General features: G+C 48.2%; 1 protein-coding gene across 1 annotated transcript in view; it reads right to left on the reverse strand.

The window, feature by feature from the left end:
- The window catches only part of LOC119387508 (neuroligin-4, X-linked), a 76609-nt gene extending 62296 nt beyond the window's left edge, over positions 1–14313 (reverse strand). The window contains exon 1 of the mRNA XM_037654915.2: positions 13681–14313. Coding sequence (XP_037510843.1) covers positions 13681–14173 — 493 coding nt within the window. The 5' untranslated portion in view covers positions 14174–14313. The remainder of the gene's footprint in view (positions 1–13680) is intronic.
- Between the last annotated feature and the right edge of the window lie 5007 nt (positions 14314–19320).

Genomic DNA, 19320 nt, shown 5'->3' on the forward strand with positions numbered 1-19320 from the left:
CTATCTATCTATCTATCTATCTATCTATCTATCTATCTATCTATCTATCTATCTATCTATCTATCTATCTATCTATCTATCTATCTATCTATCTATCTATCTATCTATCTATCTATCTATCTATCTATCTATCCATCCATCCATCCATCCATCCATCCATCCATCCATCTATCTATCTATCTATCTATCTATCTATCTATCTATCTATCTATCTATCTATCTATCTATCTATCTATCTATCTATCTATCTATCTATCTATCTATCTATCTATCTATCTATCTATCTATCTATCTATCTATCTATCTATCTATCTATCTATGCCCACAACAGAACAGCGAAGGAACGGGAGTACGGACGGTCTTATTTACACATCATAGCATCCACCGTGACAGAGCGTGCAAACAGTCAGCACACATCGTATCTGGTGCACATAACCGAGAAGAATTCGTAAAGAACGTATGTGCCGCTAACGTGACGCAAGCCAATCTCCGCTACAGCATCATGTCCCGCTTACAACTGTTACGTACTCTAGACGCACCAAGAAAAACCTAATTGAATCCGTACACAACAGAAAACATTGCAGACATGTATCGCGACATCCTGAATGTCATGTCTTACGGCAAGTTTTCCACGGAAGCTTAAAAAAAAAGAAAATATTAACCCGCCTTCTCTGCAGCTTGTTTTCGACACAGGAAGTATATGGCAGCGGCGCCGAGAAAACGATATCCCCGAACGAAAAAAAAAAAGGAAAAAAATGAAACGAAACGAAAGAGCGTATCGATCGTTTTTCATCCGTTCGCCGCTTCCTGTTGCGAAAACAAAGTGCGCGAAAATTGCGTCGCCCTCGAACCGTGCAATCGAGCCATCGCGGAAGACGTAATTTCCGCGACAACCCACATTTCGCAAATATCGCGAGTGGCCAGTGACGTCTCGAAGAATTACAGTGCGATGGTACCACGGGAGAAAATGAGCAAGTTGCGACACTAGCAGAAACGGTACGCCGACGAGCTACGAGAATGCCCGGCTTCATCAGCGCAAACAATGGCGGTAAAAATAAGCGAGCATCTAAAGGCGCCCGCATGATCGCAAGATCGACGTGAATCGGGCGAAATTTCGAATACAAAAAGATTTGCTGAAACTGTTCAGCAACACTATTATCGCCGTAGCGCGCAGTTTTTCCGTTCGCAAGATTATGTAACAATTATTATTGTCCTCCTGGAATTATTTATTTGCTTTAGCCTACTGCTGGCCGTCAAGCCGTTACAGGGGTGGATTACGGAAAGAAATATCGTCACATATCAATCTTACAACGTCATATAAAATACACAATTCTGCCTAATAATATCTGGGGTTTAACGTCCCAAAATCGCGATATGATTATGAGGGACGCCGTAGTGGAGGGCTCCGGAAATTTCGACAACCAGGGGTTCTTTAACGTGCACTTAAATCTAAGTACACGGGCCTCAAACATTTTCGCCTCTTTCGAAAATGCAGCCGCCGCGGCCGGGATTCGACTCGCGACCTTCGGGTCAGCAGTCGAGTGCCATAACCATAAGACCACCAGGGCGGGGCACACAATTCTGCCTCTAGTTACAAGTACTGTACAACAATTCAAATGGTACATAAGTGCAATTAGTACGTAATTTTTTATACGCTTCAACAGTAATCACAGTGAAGCGATACAGTAGCTCATCGAGTACATCAACCTTCAAATAACAGACCACGAATACAGAAAAATAAATATCAGCCTTGTGAACCAAACTGCGACAAAAATTCATTGGGCCCTTTATCAAAATGTTCTCGAAGTTGTGTAACGTGCATGTAAATCTAACTGCACGTACCTTCTCGTCTTGTCTTGTTTCGTTTCACTTCTATTGAATTACCCTCGCCGCGGTCGGGATTCGTAGGCACGACCTCGCGTTCATCAGCAGAACGACATAACGCTATACTAATAAACCACGCCGAGACTTTTCAGTATCACGCTATCACATCCGTCGATGACATTATGTTGCAGTTTTTGAGGAACACCGGCCTCGGTCCCAAATTTGTACTCCTGCTGTTCATCCTTCTGCACGAGTTCTGCACAATATTATCTCTTTTTATCTCTCTCTCTCTATCTCAACGTGCTCCACCGATGACCGTGGCAATGCGGGACAAGCTGTTACTGCCGCTTAAATGAGTCGTTGCAGCGCTGCCCCATTGTTTCCGTGGCGTAAGGGAAAAAAAAAGAAAGAATCTCGTCCTGACCCGCAACTGTAAGCACTCGCATGAACCGCTGGTTCTCTCGAATGTGGCATATACGATTGCAGGTGCTGCGCGTGTGCAGCCGACCGCGCTCCCGGCTCGTTTCGCCTCTCCGAGTTAACGCTTCGCGCTATAGCTGCAGTCCGGCTCTTGCGTGCGCGCCGTGCCATTAAAGATTAAACGCGCGCACGTGCCTTCGGTTTCGTGTGAAACTCGACCGAAAAAAAAAAACGGCATTCCGCGAAAAAGTTTGAATCGATGTCGCATTCGCGGCTCTCTAGTAAAAAAAAAAACGGAACTAAGAAAAATGGAAAACGGAGAGACGTGTGAGAGAATCATGCGGTATTTCTTCCTTCTGAGGACCGGCCATCGCGTAGTGAGAAATTTCACGGTGGAATGGTCCGCTAAAATACGCGAATAGTCGCGCTTTCAAGAAGACAAAAAAAAAAAGACCAAAGTGAACCTAAAAGCAGGTTGAACTTTGCAAGCAAGTTCGTTGAGAGCTGCCTTAATACTGTAACGCCTGACAGAGCACGAAAATTAAGTGAAGGCATAAGTGGGACGGGACTTTGGCAGATCATTACGAGTGCAGTCTTCCATAGTTTTTTTTTTTCTTTTTTCAGTACGATAGTGTTATATTGCGGCGCTGACCTGCCGCGGTAACCCCGTGACTGCGTCGTTCGAGGTCGTGGGTTAACGTCTTGATGAGGTTGAAATCACTAATTAATTAATTAATTTGTGGAATTTCACGCGTCGGAACCACTATCTGGTTATGAGCCACGCCATATAGTGAGGGTCTCCGGATCAATTCTCCTGCAGCTCTTCAACGTGCACTTAAATCTAAGTACACGGGGTGTTTTTCCACATTCGGCACCATCGAAAGGCGGTCGCTGTGGACGGGAATCGAACCTGCGTCCTTGAACTTAGCAGCGCAACACTTCAATTACTAAGATAGGACGGCGCGCAACTAACCCAATTTCTCGCTATACAATTAGCTATAGTCTGAGCTCAAATCAGCGCGACCTATACGCTGGCCGCTGATATTACGCTGATGCTCGAGAAAGGCTTCCCAGAAACGGAAAACTGTAGGAACTATCTGCATGGGAACACGAGCGAACTCTTTCATGTTCCACGATGCGTATAACAGCTAAAGAAGGAAAGTCTAGGTATGTGAGCACCTCTCGATACCATACACACACCGCATGACAGAGGCATTAAAGGGGTAAAGATGGGCGCCCAGTGTTAGGTTAGAACATGTTAGGTTAGGACTTGCGCACACGGGGCGAGCCCCTTTAACGCAAACCAACGACATTTTTTTTTCTTTTTCCGGGGTCGACATTTGATTAGGGCGGAGAAAGTGTGTGGCGTAGGCATGAATACAAAAAAAAAAGGTAACGCGCGCACGGCGAACATACGATGCGATTAGCGAAGGTATACAACATCGATCCACGCGCTGCGTAGGCAAGACGCGCGCTTATTAGCTGCCTAATGAGAATTCATTGGGGTCATACGGGACCAGGGTAAAAGGTCCGTTTAACCCCACGTGCCTCGAGTCTTGCCACTGCTATAACCTCGGAAAGCAAACCCTGCAGCCACATCGAATCTCCGTCGTTCAAACCGCCATGGGGTCTTTTTTTTTTATTCTCTCCCTCTTTTTCATGCACAGAATTCAGCTGGCTTACTTGGCATGAACAGCGAAACGTTTTCCCGAGGTATCACCGTGCTCTTTTCTCTTATCTCTCTCTCCCTTTCTCTATCTCTCCCTCTCTCTCTCGACTTTGTAGGCTGGAAGGAAGTATCCTCGGCGGAAGCTTAACTTGCCGGGTCAAATTGAGTACATAACTTTGCAGTTGTTCTTCATTCTTTCCAAACTATCGTCGTCTCGTATTTAACGTTTCTCGAAACACAAATATAGTGAGAAATGGAAGTTATTCGCTGAACGTTCGTTCCCTGCTCGGGCTGCATTGACTAATCTTATCGAGAATGTCGCTACTGCAACAGGGCAGCAAGGGAGAGTGTTAGTTCTCCCACAAATCCTATAACAGTGACTCATCCGCTCCCATTCTCACTTTTACCTGCGCGCCACGTTACTTCCTCGACAAAATCATTTTTTTTAGCTTGTTCCTTTAGGACGATAGCTAATGACAGGTCCTTTAATAATAATATCCGGGGTTCTATATACGTGCCAAGTTAAGGCACGCCGTAGTGAAGGGCTCCGGAAGTTTTGAACATCTAGTGTTCTTTAACGTGCACTGACATCGCACAGTGCACGGGCCCCTAGCATTTCGCCTCCATTGAAATGCGACCGCCGCGGCCGGAATCGAACCCGCGACTTTCGGGTAAGGTACCACAGAGCAGGATGTGTCGGGTCCTTTGGGTCGCTAGAATGTGTCATTAAGAAGTCGTAGTCGGGACGCGTCGAAACACTCCGTTCTTTATTTACTGCAAGTCACCGACACACGCGCTACACATCAAGGCTAACGTGTCGCCAGCGTCTGTTGTGATCGAAAGGACGTTTCAGATAAATATAGGAGTCAATGCTTCGACAATGATGCTTGTCTTCTTCGACGACAACGCCTATTGTCGGAACGTTTGCTCAAGGCTGCTGACGCGTCCCTCGTGTTCACGCTGTCCGTCACACCCTCTGTGAATCTTTTGTCTCGTTCGGCAGCTCTTGTGGGGCTCTCACGATGTGTCTGTTGGAGCGAGTTTGACGCCATCAATGTACATGCTGCCACCAAATGGAGAATCGTAGCGTGTCTATTTAAATAGAGTCATACACGTGGCTAGTCAGTACTCAAAAAAGAGAGTCAAACTACTCTTCTTCTTTTTTTTTCTTAGTGTGTAGGCGTTGGCCTGAACGACCACACCCAATGGTACTTCAAGTACTGGGTCATAGATACGTTATGTGCAGTAATCACGCACAAACGGAACATGTGCGACCACTGACACGCACGCTAAGCCTGTTCACAAAGTTTCGTCAATCTTTGTGGAGCGCAAGATATTGAGAGCGCGAATAACGAACGAAGGACAGGCGAGGGGACTGTGACTGTGTCCCCTCGCTCGTCCTCAGTTCATTATTCGCGTTGTCAGTATTTTGTGCAATAGAGTACCAACTAGCGCAAACCTTCACGTCAATTTGTGGAGCACGTGACCTTTCTTCCGCGCACGTGACCCGTGAGGAACGCGCACGCGACGCTTTTCCGGAAAACCGACGATGGAGCACCACTGAGGAGGAGCAAAATTCAAGCTTTTTTCTCTTCGATAAGCAGCGCGGCTGTATTCGCAATGCAGTACACGGTGCAAGTCTTCAGTAGTGCGTACTGCCGATACCCAGCGTGACCTAATATCCCTCTCCTTCGTGGCCTTTTAAGATCGCACTCGTAAGTTCGACCCGCACTCGTCCCGAAGTACGTCACGCCCAGAACGCGCTGCTTCTCGTCAGATCCATCGCGCGCGGGCGAAATCTTTGGGGAGCATTATAGCCCTCTACCTGGAGAACAGCGAATGCTTGTACGCTCACTCTGTGTGTTCCTGCCTATGGTGCGTAATAATTCAGACGCTCGTACACGGCGCCTAGTGCGCGAGTCATTAAACATGAGGTGTTTCCGAAGCGGGAAATGTCCACCCCACGCCGTCGTTGCCGGCCATTCCGCGCCCTTAGCAAACACCATTTAGTATGTAGCGCACCGGATTCTCTCGGATCGGCGGTGATCTTGTTTCTTCCGACTGGCTTTTTTTTTTATGAATGTGGAGTAAGTATATTGTCGCGCTCTCTCCGTAACCGTGTGTAGCAGTGGGCCGAACAGCGACTGGAAGCGTAGAACTGAAGTCGCGTCATTAAGAAATGATAGTTGCGGCTTGTGGAAGGAAAAAGGAGATATGAAGTAGAGTGTAGGAAGGGATAGATAGAATAAAGAAAATAAATAAGCAAGGACGGAAAGAAAGAAGAAGGGAATGAAAGAAAGCAAGAGACGGGTGGATAACAAAACAAAACAGAATGAACGAATGAATAAAACTAAGAGGACGAAAGTAAGAAAAAAAGGAAAGAAACAAGGACAGAAAAAAAAGGGATGAACAGCAAAAACAAAGACGTAATAGAGTGGTTAAAGAAAGAACAAAGGAAATAAAGATGGAAGTAAAATTAGGAAAGAATGAAGCAAGAAAGGAAGCAAGCACGAAAAAAAAAATGGATGTGTAACGAAAAGAAGGGAGGAATGAAGCAAAGAAAAAGACAACAAGATAAGCAAAATAGAGACGCACGCTAAAAAAAAAGGAAAGAAAGCCAAGAAAGTATAGAAAGGAAGAGAATGAAAGAATTACCGCATGATGGTGGCATACAATTAAAGCGCATAAAGAGAGAGATGCGCTCGAAAAAGTGTCAGCCTTGTTTTTCTTCTCGCGAATGAGCGCGCGTTCGAAGATTTTCATACGCGCCTTGTCTCGCAGCTATACCGAAGAACAAACATATTCCTCCCCATCTGTTCACGTCCCGCGCGATCATTCTTTTACGGGTATTTCCGTTAATGGGGCGCAAATACCGCAGCGCAGTGTACTGCCGTGACTCTGCGCGATTAATCGTATTAGCCGCTTCACTCGAGCGCCAAGACAAGCGTGCATAAGCGGATGCGTAGAGCGTGCGAAAGAGAGAAATGGGGATGATGAAAAGGAAACCAAAAGCCGTGACAAGTGCGCGGATATTAGAAGGCACAGAAGGAAGCGAAACACTCAACGTGAAAAGAAAAGCGCAGGTATGATCAAACACCTAGGCTCACGAACAAGGGGGAGGGGGGGGGTACAGTGACGTATATGACGTATTTATCAATAATTGCTGGTATTCACTGCAATATTTCACTGAAAAACCCGCTCGTGTTCTAGCAATACCAATTAAACGAGTGAATAATTCTCGCCAGACGCATCACAAGGATACGCCTAGTTTTTTTAACGAAGGTCCAGTTTTCTCGAAAGTTGATTAGCTGATAACTGGTTTTGAAACAACTATCCATCTGCACCGCCGCCGTTGAAGTGCACCGTTGAAAAGCGGTTATTCTCGTCACCGCTGTATCGATAAATATTGGTTCTTCATTTTTGAATTCGCTTTTACACAGAGGCATGACACAACTGTGACTCGGTGGTGCACTCTATCATCGTTGTTGTTGCAGTTAAGGCGAAAGCCTTAGATGCGTCATCAAACGCGAAAATTGACCGTCGGCGTCAACAAGAGTGAGCTTCACAGATCGGCAAAATGTGTGACGTCATTATGACAGCACTATGACGTCACATGACACCGTCGCTTGGTCAAAGGTGGGCCGATCACGGAGGCAGTGCAAACCCAGGTGTGGTGCAGAAAGCTTGCAATGCCTCCGATCTTGGAGGCAGTGCAAAACCACGTTACGTGCAGAAAGCTATCGGAGGGGCGCGGGGAAGGAACAGTATATCGACTGAAAAGAAAAAGAAGGTGGCTTTCGCCTTCGAGTCCTCTTAGTCGAATGCATATAAGAAACCCTGTAAGATATTTGTTGTTGTTGTTGTTGTTGTTGTTGTTGTTGTTGTTGTCGTCGTCGTCGTCGTCGTCGTCGTCGTCGTCGTTGTTGTTGTTGTTGTTGTTGTTGTTGTTGTTGTTGTTGTTGTTGTTGTTGTTGTTGTTGTTGTTGTTGTTGTTGTTGCGTAACACGCGTGCTACGTGTACCGGACGTTGTTATCCTACGTCCAGCGCGCATACGTCGCCCCGCAAAACAGAACAAACGCGCGTGGTCGCACAGAAGCGGAGCCGCAAAAGAGAACGAAGGCCGAACTAATTTTCCCTGTCCCTCCCATTTAAAGTAGGCCATTCCTGTTCACCTCGAAGGACGAGCTTTATCGGTGGCTCAAAATTGATCCGAAGTCGGCGGGCGAGCGAGCGGGCCGGGAGAGGAGAAAGTGAGGGGGGTTGGGTTAAAAGGGAACGTATAAGTATGGTAGGCCTCGGCACGGACACGGCTCTGAACTCTCGCGAATTCCGCGCGCGAGTGAGATGCGATGTATGGGGCGTTGTGTGCGGCGCTTCTTCCGTCGGAAGTTCGCCTCGATCGCTATATATGGTGCGACGTGGAAGGAACCGAGGGAAGAGGGAGGAATAGAAGGAGAGGGGGGGGGGTAGAATTCACTTTCTCGGGTTCGTCCTCTCCTTCCGGGACACGATCGCGATGGCGCCGGAGTTTCCGTGACACGCCTCACAAATGCAAAACGCGAGCGATGCGCGAGGGGAGATCGGAAGAGATATTTCGAAGCCGCAACTTGCGTGCGCGCGCGCGACGATCGATTTTTTTTTTTTTTCGAATCCCCGGAAAAACACGTGGCGAAAGGCGAGAGGTATCTACACGCAGGAGCTTCGCTAAGTTCCGTTCTCGCGGTGTATGAGCCGTATGTATATGAGCCTAATGGGCTAACGGCGTTATTCGATGCGGGATGCAACGCGAGCATTGGGTAATCCCGCCGTGTCCGTGCGAGTTGGGAGTGCATATATAGATCGCGCTTAATCCAAGGTGCGCGAACACGTATCCTCCGGGAAAAGCGAGAAAATCGCTGAGGACGTAGAAAATGGCCGCTGTTAAGCTACAGCGCCAGAGAATGCAGCAAGGAAGATGGAATATATAAGCGTGCGTGGGTACGCTGTCGAGCGAAAAGTGTGCAATGTGGACGCGATGAAGTGATAAGGATATGATAAGTATAAGGATGAAGTGATAAGTAAGAAAAGAACCACTGCACTGTCGGAACAAAGAAACGACTGCAAGTGAACGTTAATGACCTCTTTTATCAATATCTTCATTTTATGGAATAGGCATACAGCGCGGCGTGTGGTGTGACCGACCGACTATGCCGTCGTTCCATGCTTTTCTCTCTCTCTCTTTTTTGTTTTTTGCATGCCTTCTTAAGCATGATAACTGTGAACGCGCCCTTCCGTGCCTTCACAGTGGGTTTGTCTGCTTTGTACTGACGCGCTTTCCGATCGCTCTCGTCATCACCTCAATATTAATGCGATAGCGTTAAAGAGCTCGTTTCGCAGAAATTCCGGTGTCGGTGTCGTTGGATGTGAACGAAATATCAGCGTTGTCCGTGAACGGAAAATCGAGAAAGATGCAACTAAAATAACTAATAAAATGTTTTTGGTCCGTGTGAGCATCGAACCCAGGCCTCCTGCGTGGCAAGCAGGTGTTCTACCACAGAGCCACAGAGCTTGAAGCATCTTCGAAAAAAAAAAAAAAAACACTATATGAATGTCTTGTAGGGGGAGGAATCTCCTTATAATATATTGCGTGGCAGAAGCGTAAAATCGCGCCAGGCGTCAAAACATGTGAATTGCGCCACGAGTGGGTGTTTTAAAGGCCCACCCATTACAAAGCGCCCAGACATATTTTATCATCATCAGCAGCAAAAGCATAAAAAAAGCGAGCAGCTGCGTATGCTCGCGTGTTGCCTTACGGACGCGTAGTGGGCCCTTCGCTGATTCGCAAGAGGAATAAGTATGGCGCAGTCGGCATTCAACTACTTGCAGTAGGCATTCTAGGATAGTTTGAAACGGCTAATGTTGCGCGCACAGATGTTCGTTTCCTTGCGGCACGGTTGAGGCATGCACCGATAACCGAAGCTAGGCTAGCAGTTGGGCTAAGGCGATGCGCACGAGTCCCGATTACGCTATCGCGTTCTACTCTTGAAGGCGAAGCTCAAGCGTCCTCCAAGTTTTGTTCGTGCTTGTGTGTATCTGCGTGTTGTATACTTGACGTATTTGAAGGTCGCCACCATCAGATTACCATTATCATCATGTTGGTGAATCCATCAGCGTCGTCATCTGCCTTCCTTCACATCTGCATTTATTTAATCACCCACTGTACGTAAACGCAGCTCCATTCCAAGAACGTACGACCGTGAGTGGTCTAGCCTAATTCCGGGCACCGATAATAGCACCATTATACACCCGGCGCTCTGAAGTTGCAGGAGACAATGTGATTGGTTATCCCAATAACCCATCGCGCTCGGGAGCCCCATTTGCCACGGATACCCCATAACATAACACCGAAACAGTTGCCTTCATGCTCATAGTTTGGCCCGTAAATCTAAAGCAAAAGAGTGAAGCCGCCCGCTTAACTGAACACCATCATCAGCCCGACTACGCCCACCGAACTGCGAAGGCATCTCCAATGCTCAAATTAACCCGTTCATGCATGCTTGCTGCGGCCACATTATTTCCGCTAACTTCTTAATCTCACCTGCCCACCTAACCATCTGTCTCCCCCTCACACGCTCGCTTTCTCTTGGAATCCAGTCTGTTACTCTTAATGACCAGCGCTTATCTAGCCTTCTCGCCGCATGCCCTGTCCGTGCCCATTCATTTTTCTTGATTTCAAACAAATACACGTTTATTTCGTGACCTAAGTGAACCTGACCTGTTCCCTAAGTGAACAAGAAAGTTCCCTAAATCCCGCACATTTGCGCCAAGACAGGTGTAAAAAAAAAACATTATATACAGCCTTAAAAGCGCGGTCTATCGTTCAAGAAGTGTAACACCTACGTATTTTCAGCTTATTTTGAGCCAAAATGGTCGCTACTCAGTGGTCGGTGTTCCTCACCGCACGGTAAGTGTACACCTATAGCGTAAGTCTCTAGCGCTCGGTCCGTACACGGTTAACGTAGAAGTTAATCGCGCAAGGCGGAACGGCGTACAAGCAGTCCGCGGCGCATTTAGCTCCTTAAGACACTCGCTAAGTGAACCGTTTCAAGAATGAATGCCGTCTTTGTCACCGTGTCTTCAACGCTGTCTCCGTTTACGACGACGCCGTAATTTACCGGGCATTTGCGAACCACCACTTCTCCTCGAAGCGCGAACGAAACGCCTTTCCCGAGCTCACCGCAGACAGGAAACGCGCCAGGGAAAGCCCCTTTTTCAGTCGAACAAAGGAATAATAAAGAGGCGTCCTCATCTCGGCAATCCATCGATCGGGTTCGAGAAAAATAAAACGAAACAAAAAGAGGAAAGACCCCGTCGACAATTATACGAGCCCCTCCACTCTGGAGTCGTATTGCCGCGCATTCGATTAGTAGTGGCTTCTATTTCGAACACACTTCGTGTATTTCTTTTTAATCAGCGCCCGAAGAACGAGCGACTTGTGCGGCCCATGCAAATGAGGCACGGAAAGGCCGCAGCTCGAACGAAGCTTCTTCGTCGCCGTCGCCGTCGCCGCTTATACGGTTTCCTTGCCGCGCCGCCTGAACCCGGTCGTGCACGTCGGGACCCTGACAGAACAAAAAAGCTCCCCCTCCCCCCCCCTCCTATACGCTTTGTTTGTTCAGCTCTTTTCTCGCATTGTCCTTCTTCGGCAGCGGAGCAATCGCGGTTTACCAAAGCCGACTTCGGAAGCGCAGTTAAACTGGCGGGGGTGGAAAGACTGTGCAGTCGATAGGCGCGGAACGACTCGGCGAAACGGAGATGGTATACGCCAGCCTGCGAGTAAAATCTCGCAACGCTGTAACAACCAAGAATGGTTGGTCGCATGGCAAGAAGCCAGTGTGCCGACCCGACCGAGCCCGGGCTGCGTGGCTCTCCTTCTCTCCGTTCGCGGGTCTCTCGCTCAATCTTTCTGATTTATATTCCGTTTGAAGGTGCTTTGCTGCTGTAACAGCTTTCAAAATATCGCCGCTACCGATTCCTCGCTGGAGGAATCGGATTTTTTGTTATCTTTACTCGCTTCTTTTAAGGTAAAGTATAAAAGCTCTCGCTGCGTGGTGGTGCCCTTCCTTTCCATCAGATACCTGCGTCAATCGCAGATGCCTTGAGGGAGGTCGTGGTCAGTTTGCGCTTTACTTTTTATCTCGCGATAAGAGAAGGATAAAAATGAAGAGGAGGGTGCTCTTGCATTGATTTGTCTCCACTATTTCTGAACGACATTCAACCGGAAAAAAAGAAAAGAAGCCGTGCCAGGGCCTTACGCGAAAGGCAATCAGCACTATAGGGAAGTGCCTGCTTCCTTATGGGGCTTTCCGTTCTTGTTTCGCGCGTTCTCTGACGCCTCTCCACCGCTCTCCGGTGCCATGTTTCTAATCTCTCAATGTAGGGTAGCGAACCGGACAAAATCCTGCTTAATCTAATCATTCTTTATTCCCTCCTTTTTTATTCTTTCTCCTACTTCATCTTACTGAAAAAGTGAGCACTGCCAACTGTGTTCTCACCCATAACGCTTTAATTGGTTAATCATAAAACGTACCACGATTTAGCCCTTCTTCAGGGCAAGACCCTGACGCCAGAGAAGTTGTTTTTTTTTATTATTATTATTGACGGGAGTCTTATGCGCTGATCATGCATGCATGTATGCCCTACAAGAACCAAGAATGCATAATAATTTGCAGGGACCAAGGTTATTTAGGATCAGAGCTATTAAGTGGAAGTGTGATTATCTATCCTCGGCAGGCTTGTTGTATCAGTTGGTCTCGAAACATTACAGTGATCTACCAAGCTAGAACGTTGGTATTAATTTGTGTAAAATTAACGTTCTCTTCAATAGCATATGGATCGCATATCTCCATCGCCATTTCGGTCACGAATACAGCAAAACAAAAACACATTATATAGAGAGGCCCTGGACTTTGTTAATTGTTAAGCGGCACCGGTGAAACGTTTTCTGAGCTTGCGGTCTGCTACAACAGGCAGTCGGCAGACACAAGTTTAGCTCGAATATAGACAGACAAAAACACACACACAAACGAACAAAGACAACTATGGCATAGTAAAAAGTAAGGATAAACTATACTACAGTGAGAACTGCGCCGTCATTAATGATATCACGTAAAAATTGCAGAATACGGGCCAAATAGCGCGCTCAGAACAAATCATTGTTCGATATCAGGAGGGCCATCACTGCGACACCGAGCCACTGTCTTGTCAAAAGACGGAAGAGGTCTGTATTTGGACGAAATCGTACGAGGAGAGCGTGACTCCATAGTAAGTAGTCACGGCTCTGCTGAATTATCTTTGCTTTCACTAAATAGCAGAAGAACTGGAAGAACATCGCCATCTCACGGCTAAAGCCCCTCCACGCTCGCATCTCTGCACAATGCACTACTGCGAGACAGAACGCGCGACATCCCGCACCTCTCTCCCATAACTTACATCCTTTCAAGCAAGAATCATCCAGCCGTTACTGTTACTGTTTCACCTTGGATACCACTGCTTAGAGGAACGCTCGAACAACACCTTTAGACGCTCTTTCCTGTTCGTGAACGAGCTAGCGACTCCTTTCGTAGCAGCTCTTCCCTCTGCGGGTGCGCGGAGATCCATCTGCCCGTCACCTCGACAGAGCGCGCGCGTCGGTGGCGCGCACCCGAGAGAGGATCGCCAGGAAGAAAGGGGATATAGCTGGCATGCGGGCACAGCCACACACACGCACAACGTATACAAAACTGACCGATGGCCGGCGTGTAGATGTTGAGGTAGAGACAGTCCTCGCTGTGCCGCTGCAGGTGCGGCAGCAGGCGGCGCAGGTACTCGAGCCTTCCCAGGGGCATGCGCTTGACGGCCTCGCTCTCGGAGCCGATGTCGGGCAGCCGCTGCGGGCACACGGGCGCCAGCCGGTCGGCCATGCGCACGCCGCTCCAGTGGGCCGGCGACACCGGAGGCATAAATCGCATGGCCCCCGTGGGAGGCGCCGCATACGGCACACCCAGGAACACCTCGACGGGCTGAAGTTGCTGGTGCTGCTGCTGGCGGGAGGACTGCTGGCCCTGCGTACCGGGCGGCGCGGGCGGCACGGGCGTCTCGATGTAGCCCTTGAGCGCGCCGTACTTGGTCGTGACCGTGCGCGAGCTGAGGCGCGTGAACTCGGCCCCGGCGGCCAGCGCGAGCAGGAGCACACAGAAGGCGGCCGGCCGCCAGCCACCCGCAGTCGCCGCCGTCTTCATCGCGCGCGAAACACGACGACGAGACTTGCGATGCCGCCCGCCATCACGATTGTCGTCGTCGCCGTCGCAGACGACGATCGTCGCCGCAGCCTAGGAACCATGGCCGCTTGCTGCTGCTTGCAGCCTCCGCGGTCGTCGCTGCTGCCAGCCGGCGCCAGGAGGCGCCCGACCCGCGGTTCTTTTTCTAAACTTTTTTTTTTTTTTCGGAAGGTAGCAGCGCGCCTGCGCGGTCCATCGAGCGGTCTCGGTCGTCTCCGCCGGCGCGCACACCCACGGTCGGAGCCGCGGCTCACTCGCTCGCCATCCCCCGCGGCTGCTGCCGGTGTTTTCACAACACGGGAGGAGGGCGCTGCTGATGCTGCTGCTAGGAGGAGACGTCTTCACTGAGGATAACGGAATCCCCGACTCTGTCAGGGATAGACGCGAAGGACGGATGAGGAGAAAAAGGGGACGGCAGATAACCAGGTGCGCCGGAAGCTGCAGCGTACGACGTCTTCGCCGCTCTCGATCCTCGTCACTTCGTGTCTTTGGAATCTCCTGGAGCAGATCGAGACTGATGTGGAAATTCACTTCTCCATCAGTAACCTAACTATATTACCTGTCTGACCTTAGACTCTTGATTTCTTGTTGCTTATTTTCTGATTGTCGCGCTCATAACGCTGAAGCAAATATTAATAATATCAATAACAATAATAACGAAGGAGCAGGCAGGAAAGGAATAATGGAGGAGTGAACCTTTACCAAATAAATAAAGACAGCACTTAGTTAAGTCATTTTTTATAGATCGATTTAGGCAATCTTCTGTATGGTCAACCTCTTCTTTTACTGAAATTAGCGGAACTCAGAAAGAGGGAAGGAATTACGACGATAACAAAGAGTCAGGAGACAGGAGTGACACTAACTGGAAACCTGTGAAACCTCATACACTCACCGCTATACTGACAGTACACAACTAGTTGTTCTGTCTCTTCGTCATCGTCTCAGTTGGTTCTTTCTTCGCGAGTCGCGCTAATTCTAGAAAACGTTACGTAACGCCAACTTGCCCAGACCATTATGACCAAAACTCGCGTACGTGACCAGACACTTGCAGCAACGACGCTCAGATGGATGAGCGCTCATCGGCATTACGAATAAGCCGGCCTCTGTTACTCAGCAAAGTGGCCGTCCCTGTTGCTAGATGCCTGCACAGCTATTAGACGCGCTTCATTCTTTCCATTGGCTCTGTAGCCGATGAAGCCGACTGTACAGACCACGACTGCGTTGTAACCAATGGCGCAACCAGAAATCCGTTGCAGGGAAAACGTTCTGTAAGAACAGCGGGAAGAGACGAGGCTTAGACAAGAAAAATTGCTTGTTTCTGATATATTTCGCAATCGGCGCCAGCCGGTGGCTGTCAGTAGCACACGTGCAACACTATATCTGGATTGCGGATAAAGACGTCTTTTTATACCTCTGTGGTCGAAGTGCGTGATCATGATTTATCCGAAGAAAAAAAAAGAACAATGTTCATCGGCAAGTGAACAACTCCAAAAAGCAAATCCCACCGCCTGAGCGAATTGAATGCCGTATTTCGATATCGGCGAAGATAAAAAATTATTATTACTATTAAATGCTCGACTAGCATGCTTGTCTAAGTAAATGCTACTATTTGGACAGCGAATCCATGCCGACGACGTGAATGCATCATTTGTTCCTTTTTTCCTACATTTTCTCTCTTCCTCGTTACGTTATATGCCAGCGAGGACTTCAATACTCAGTGGAAAGTATTCGTGGACTGATGGCAGCGTCGGTGCGCTCAGTCCACTCGAGCGATTTTCTGAGTGTCGAGTGATGCCGAATACCAAAAATATGAAAGCGCCTTTCATTCGGAGTTGTGCGAAGAAAAATGGAGAAAAAACCCTTAATGAAGGCTGTTATTGCATGCACCATTGAAAGCAATAACGGGTATTTCTCATCCATCCGTCGCACTGATTGCTTGGAAACGTACTTTCTCGGGACATGGTTTGCACTGCGCGTGCGTAAGGATGCGCACGAAACGTAGCATTCTTGTTGTAACGGTGGAGCGTCAAACAGTGTTCAAGCTAACTCGGTGCGTTATTACAAGCGCACTGAGTAGCTCCCATCACTGTTGAAACATTCAACACAAAAAAAGCAGGGGGGTGGGGGGTGCTGTGCTGCTATGTCATTTCTTTTCAATCTTGGAGTATGCGCCGCAAGGATTATGAGAAATAGATGTGACACATATGCAGCGCGCTATGAACTAGCAACTTCTTCATCCACGTCCGTGCTTCTCGCAGCCCTGTCTCACTGATCCATGCATTCTGCCGTATTATTGAAAGTACGCCATTATACTGTCCGATCATAAAGAACAGAAATTCGTCTGCTTGGACGAAACGTTCCAGCACCAGGTTTTGTGCAAGACCAAAAACGGAACAAGCTGTGTCAAGGTTCACGTGCATTGCAGCACTATAATTGTGTCTGACTGGCGTTAGTGAACGTAGCGTGTTTTAGCGCGGTACATAAAGGAAAGGGACCCGACACAGACGTAGAGATAGGCAGGCGCTGTCGAGTCCCTTTCCTTTATGTACCGCCCTAATACACGCTACGTTCATGGATGAGCAACTCGCTCGATCAGCAACCCTTCTGACTGGCGTTATTTCTTCTTTTCCACCTCGCGACGCGCGCTAAACCGCGTCACGAAGCACTATCTGCCAGAAATACAATCTTCCAGACTCCCGCTACCCGTTATCAGTGCTCTGACGCTGTCTATTAGAGTATAACTCCTGCGCTTGAACGCGTGCGCGCAGTCCACGCAGTAAGATAGACAGCAGCGCCGACTTGCCTATCTCGCAATTCATTCGGCGCGTCCAACTAATGTCCCGGCGACGCGACGTGCCTAACTTTCCACAGCGCTCAGCTGTCTCTCTCTCTCGCGCAACACACGCTTTCTCTCTCCCTCGAGCTGTCTGAATCATACTATCTCTCTCTCTCTCGGATTCCTTTTTCTGCGATTTGTTACCGTTAAACGTGCGCCTGCAATCGTACGAACTGAAGCGCGAGAAAGTCACGTGGGCCCATTGGACCGTGCCGATACAGCGAACGCCGGCGGAGGTCGCGTGAAACGTGAATCGTCAAAGTGTGCCAGCCCGTTATCTTGTAGTTAGAGAAATGCGCCGAGAGCTCGGTCCGCGTCGCTCTGTAGACCGCAAGCACCACGCAGTGCGCTAGTTGGTAAGGATTATTGCTCGGCTTACTGACCAGGTAAACACTAAGTTTTAAAGCCAGCTTTGTGTTTCTCCGGGAAACGTGAACCAGTAGGACGTCGATTCGACTGCCGCCATCTGGCGAGTCGTCACTTCCATTGTGAAGACGTTAATTCGCTAACCTAAAGCGGGCTTCGTGCAATACACAATAGTACTGTGGCACAGCCACACAACCGTCAACTTTGTCAGCTTAAAACTCGAAACTGACAACTATAGACCTCACAACTGTCAGCCTAAAAGCTGGAATGTGACGGTAAGTTAAAATAACGTCGTAACTAGCCCGTACCTTGAAGTGAATGCCACTTCATCGTACATGGTTCTCGACCGACAGAGTGCGAGTGCTGTTCGTTCGTTAACCTAAAGCAGACTTTCAACTTAACAAGATTGCACTGTGGCGAAAACAGCTTTCAATCTGTAGCGCGCGTATTTGGATTTATTTATTTATTTATTTATTTATTTATTAATTTATTTATTTATTTATTTATTTATTTATTTATTTATTTTCATTTAAATCATCTGTGTCAACTAGTCGTGTTAGTGCCCATAGTTCGAATGCCCGCATATTGAATGCCATTAAACGAAAAACACTTGACCTTTTCAAAACTATTACCGATCACAACGGCAGGAAAAAAAGTATACCGTTATTAACTGATGCGGTAAGACAGCATTGCAACAATAATGCATCTCTAACTAATACTGCTATCATGGGAGAGCGCAGTACGGAGAAGACCCGAATTACGGTTATAAATGCCACCTTGAATGGTACTTTCTGGAGCGCCTGCGTAACGCAATTGTCTTCCACAAAAACTGTAAATAACTCTCACAATGTAAGCTACTTCCAAAGCAACACTTATGACTCGACACTTATTCCAGCCGAGGTGGTGCTACGTTCAGTTCACCCATGACACGGAGCAAACTTTCTACGTGCATCGCATGGTCGCCTGAATAACGGACGAAGAGAGGACTTTACGCAATTATCCACAAAGGCCGTAACTACCCAAAAATCACACCATCTCCCGCTAAAGTGGACCATGAGGCGATGCGAAGCAGTGTTTCGGCATGTAGAGCCCGCGTTTTAGAGGGAGAGTGGTGAGGGGGGAAAGGGGAGAGAAGTGGAGAGAAACAAGGGAGGGGAGAGGGAAAGGGGAGAGAGGAAGTGGATAGGGGAGGGGAGAGGGAGAGGGAGAGGGGAGAGGGAGAGGGGAGGGGAGAGAGATGGGAAGTGGAGAGGGTATGCGCATGCGCAGTAAGGGTGGTCACGCCACACACCACCACCACCGGATTGAACTCCGCAATAAGATGCTTCACATCTAAAACGTACGGTTTTGGTTGCACCTCGCCTCTCACATACATCCCCTCACGAACGAATCACGCATTTCGTATACAATTTAGACGGAGAAAGGAAACGAGCACTCCGTAATTAATTACGTAGCGCGTAATTAACCTATATACCTTAAACTGTCGGAGCACATCACCGTTAACAAGCTCTCCATCCTCGTTAAGTGCAATGCCGCTGCCAAATTTGGCTCCTCTAGGCTTCCGAGAAGCATTTAACCCGTTTCATAAAACGCCCCTAAACCAGTGAAATATAGTGACAACAGAAAATTTTAAAGCAATTTTTTTTTTATGGTACGTAATAACCCTTACGTATTCTTGCCCCTCCTTCCGACTCCATCCCACCCATATCACCTCTAAGTACCCTCATGTCCTCTCTAGCTCTCAGCGCATGATTTAGATCGCGCGGAAGGCCAAAAAAAAAAAAGCAGGCGTATAACATCTGCTAGATTTTAAGTGCGCATTGTGTTTTCACGAACAGACACTAACGCCTTGCTTCGGCGCGTAATGCGCAACTCCACATTCGAACAATGGAACAAACCAGAAGGA

This window comes from Rhipicephalus sanguineus, chromosome 3 (genome assembly GCF_013339695.2).
Source record: "Rhipicephalus sanguineus isolate Rsan-2018 chromosome 3, BIME_Rsan_1.4, whole genome shotgun sequence".
In the NCBI taxonomy this organism is placed as follows: Eukaryota; Metazoa; Arthropoda; class Arachnida; order Ixodida; family Ixodidae; genus Rhipicephalus; species Rhipicephalus sanguineus.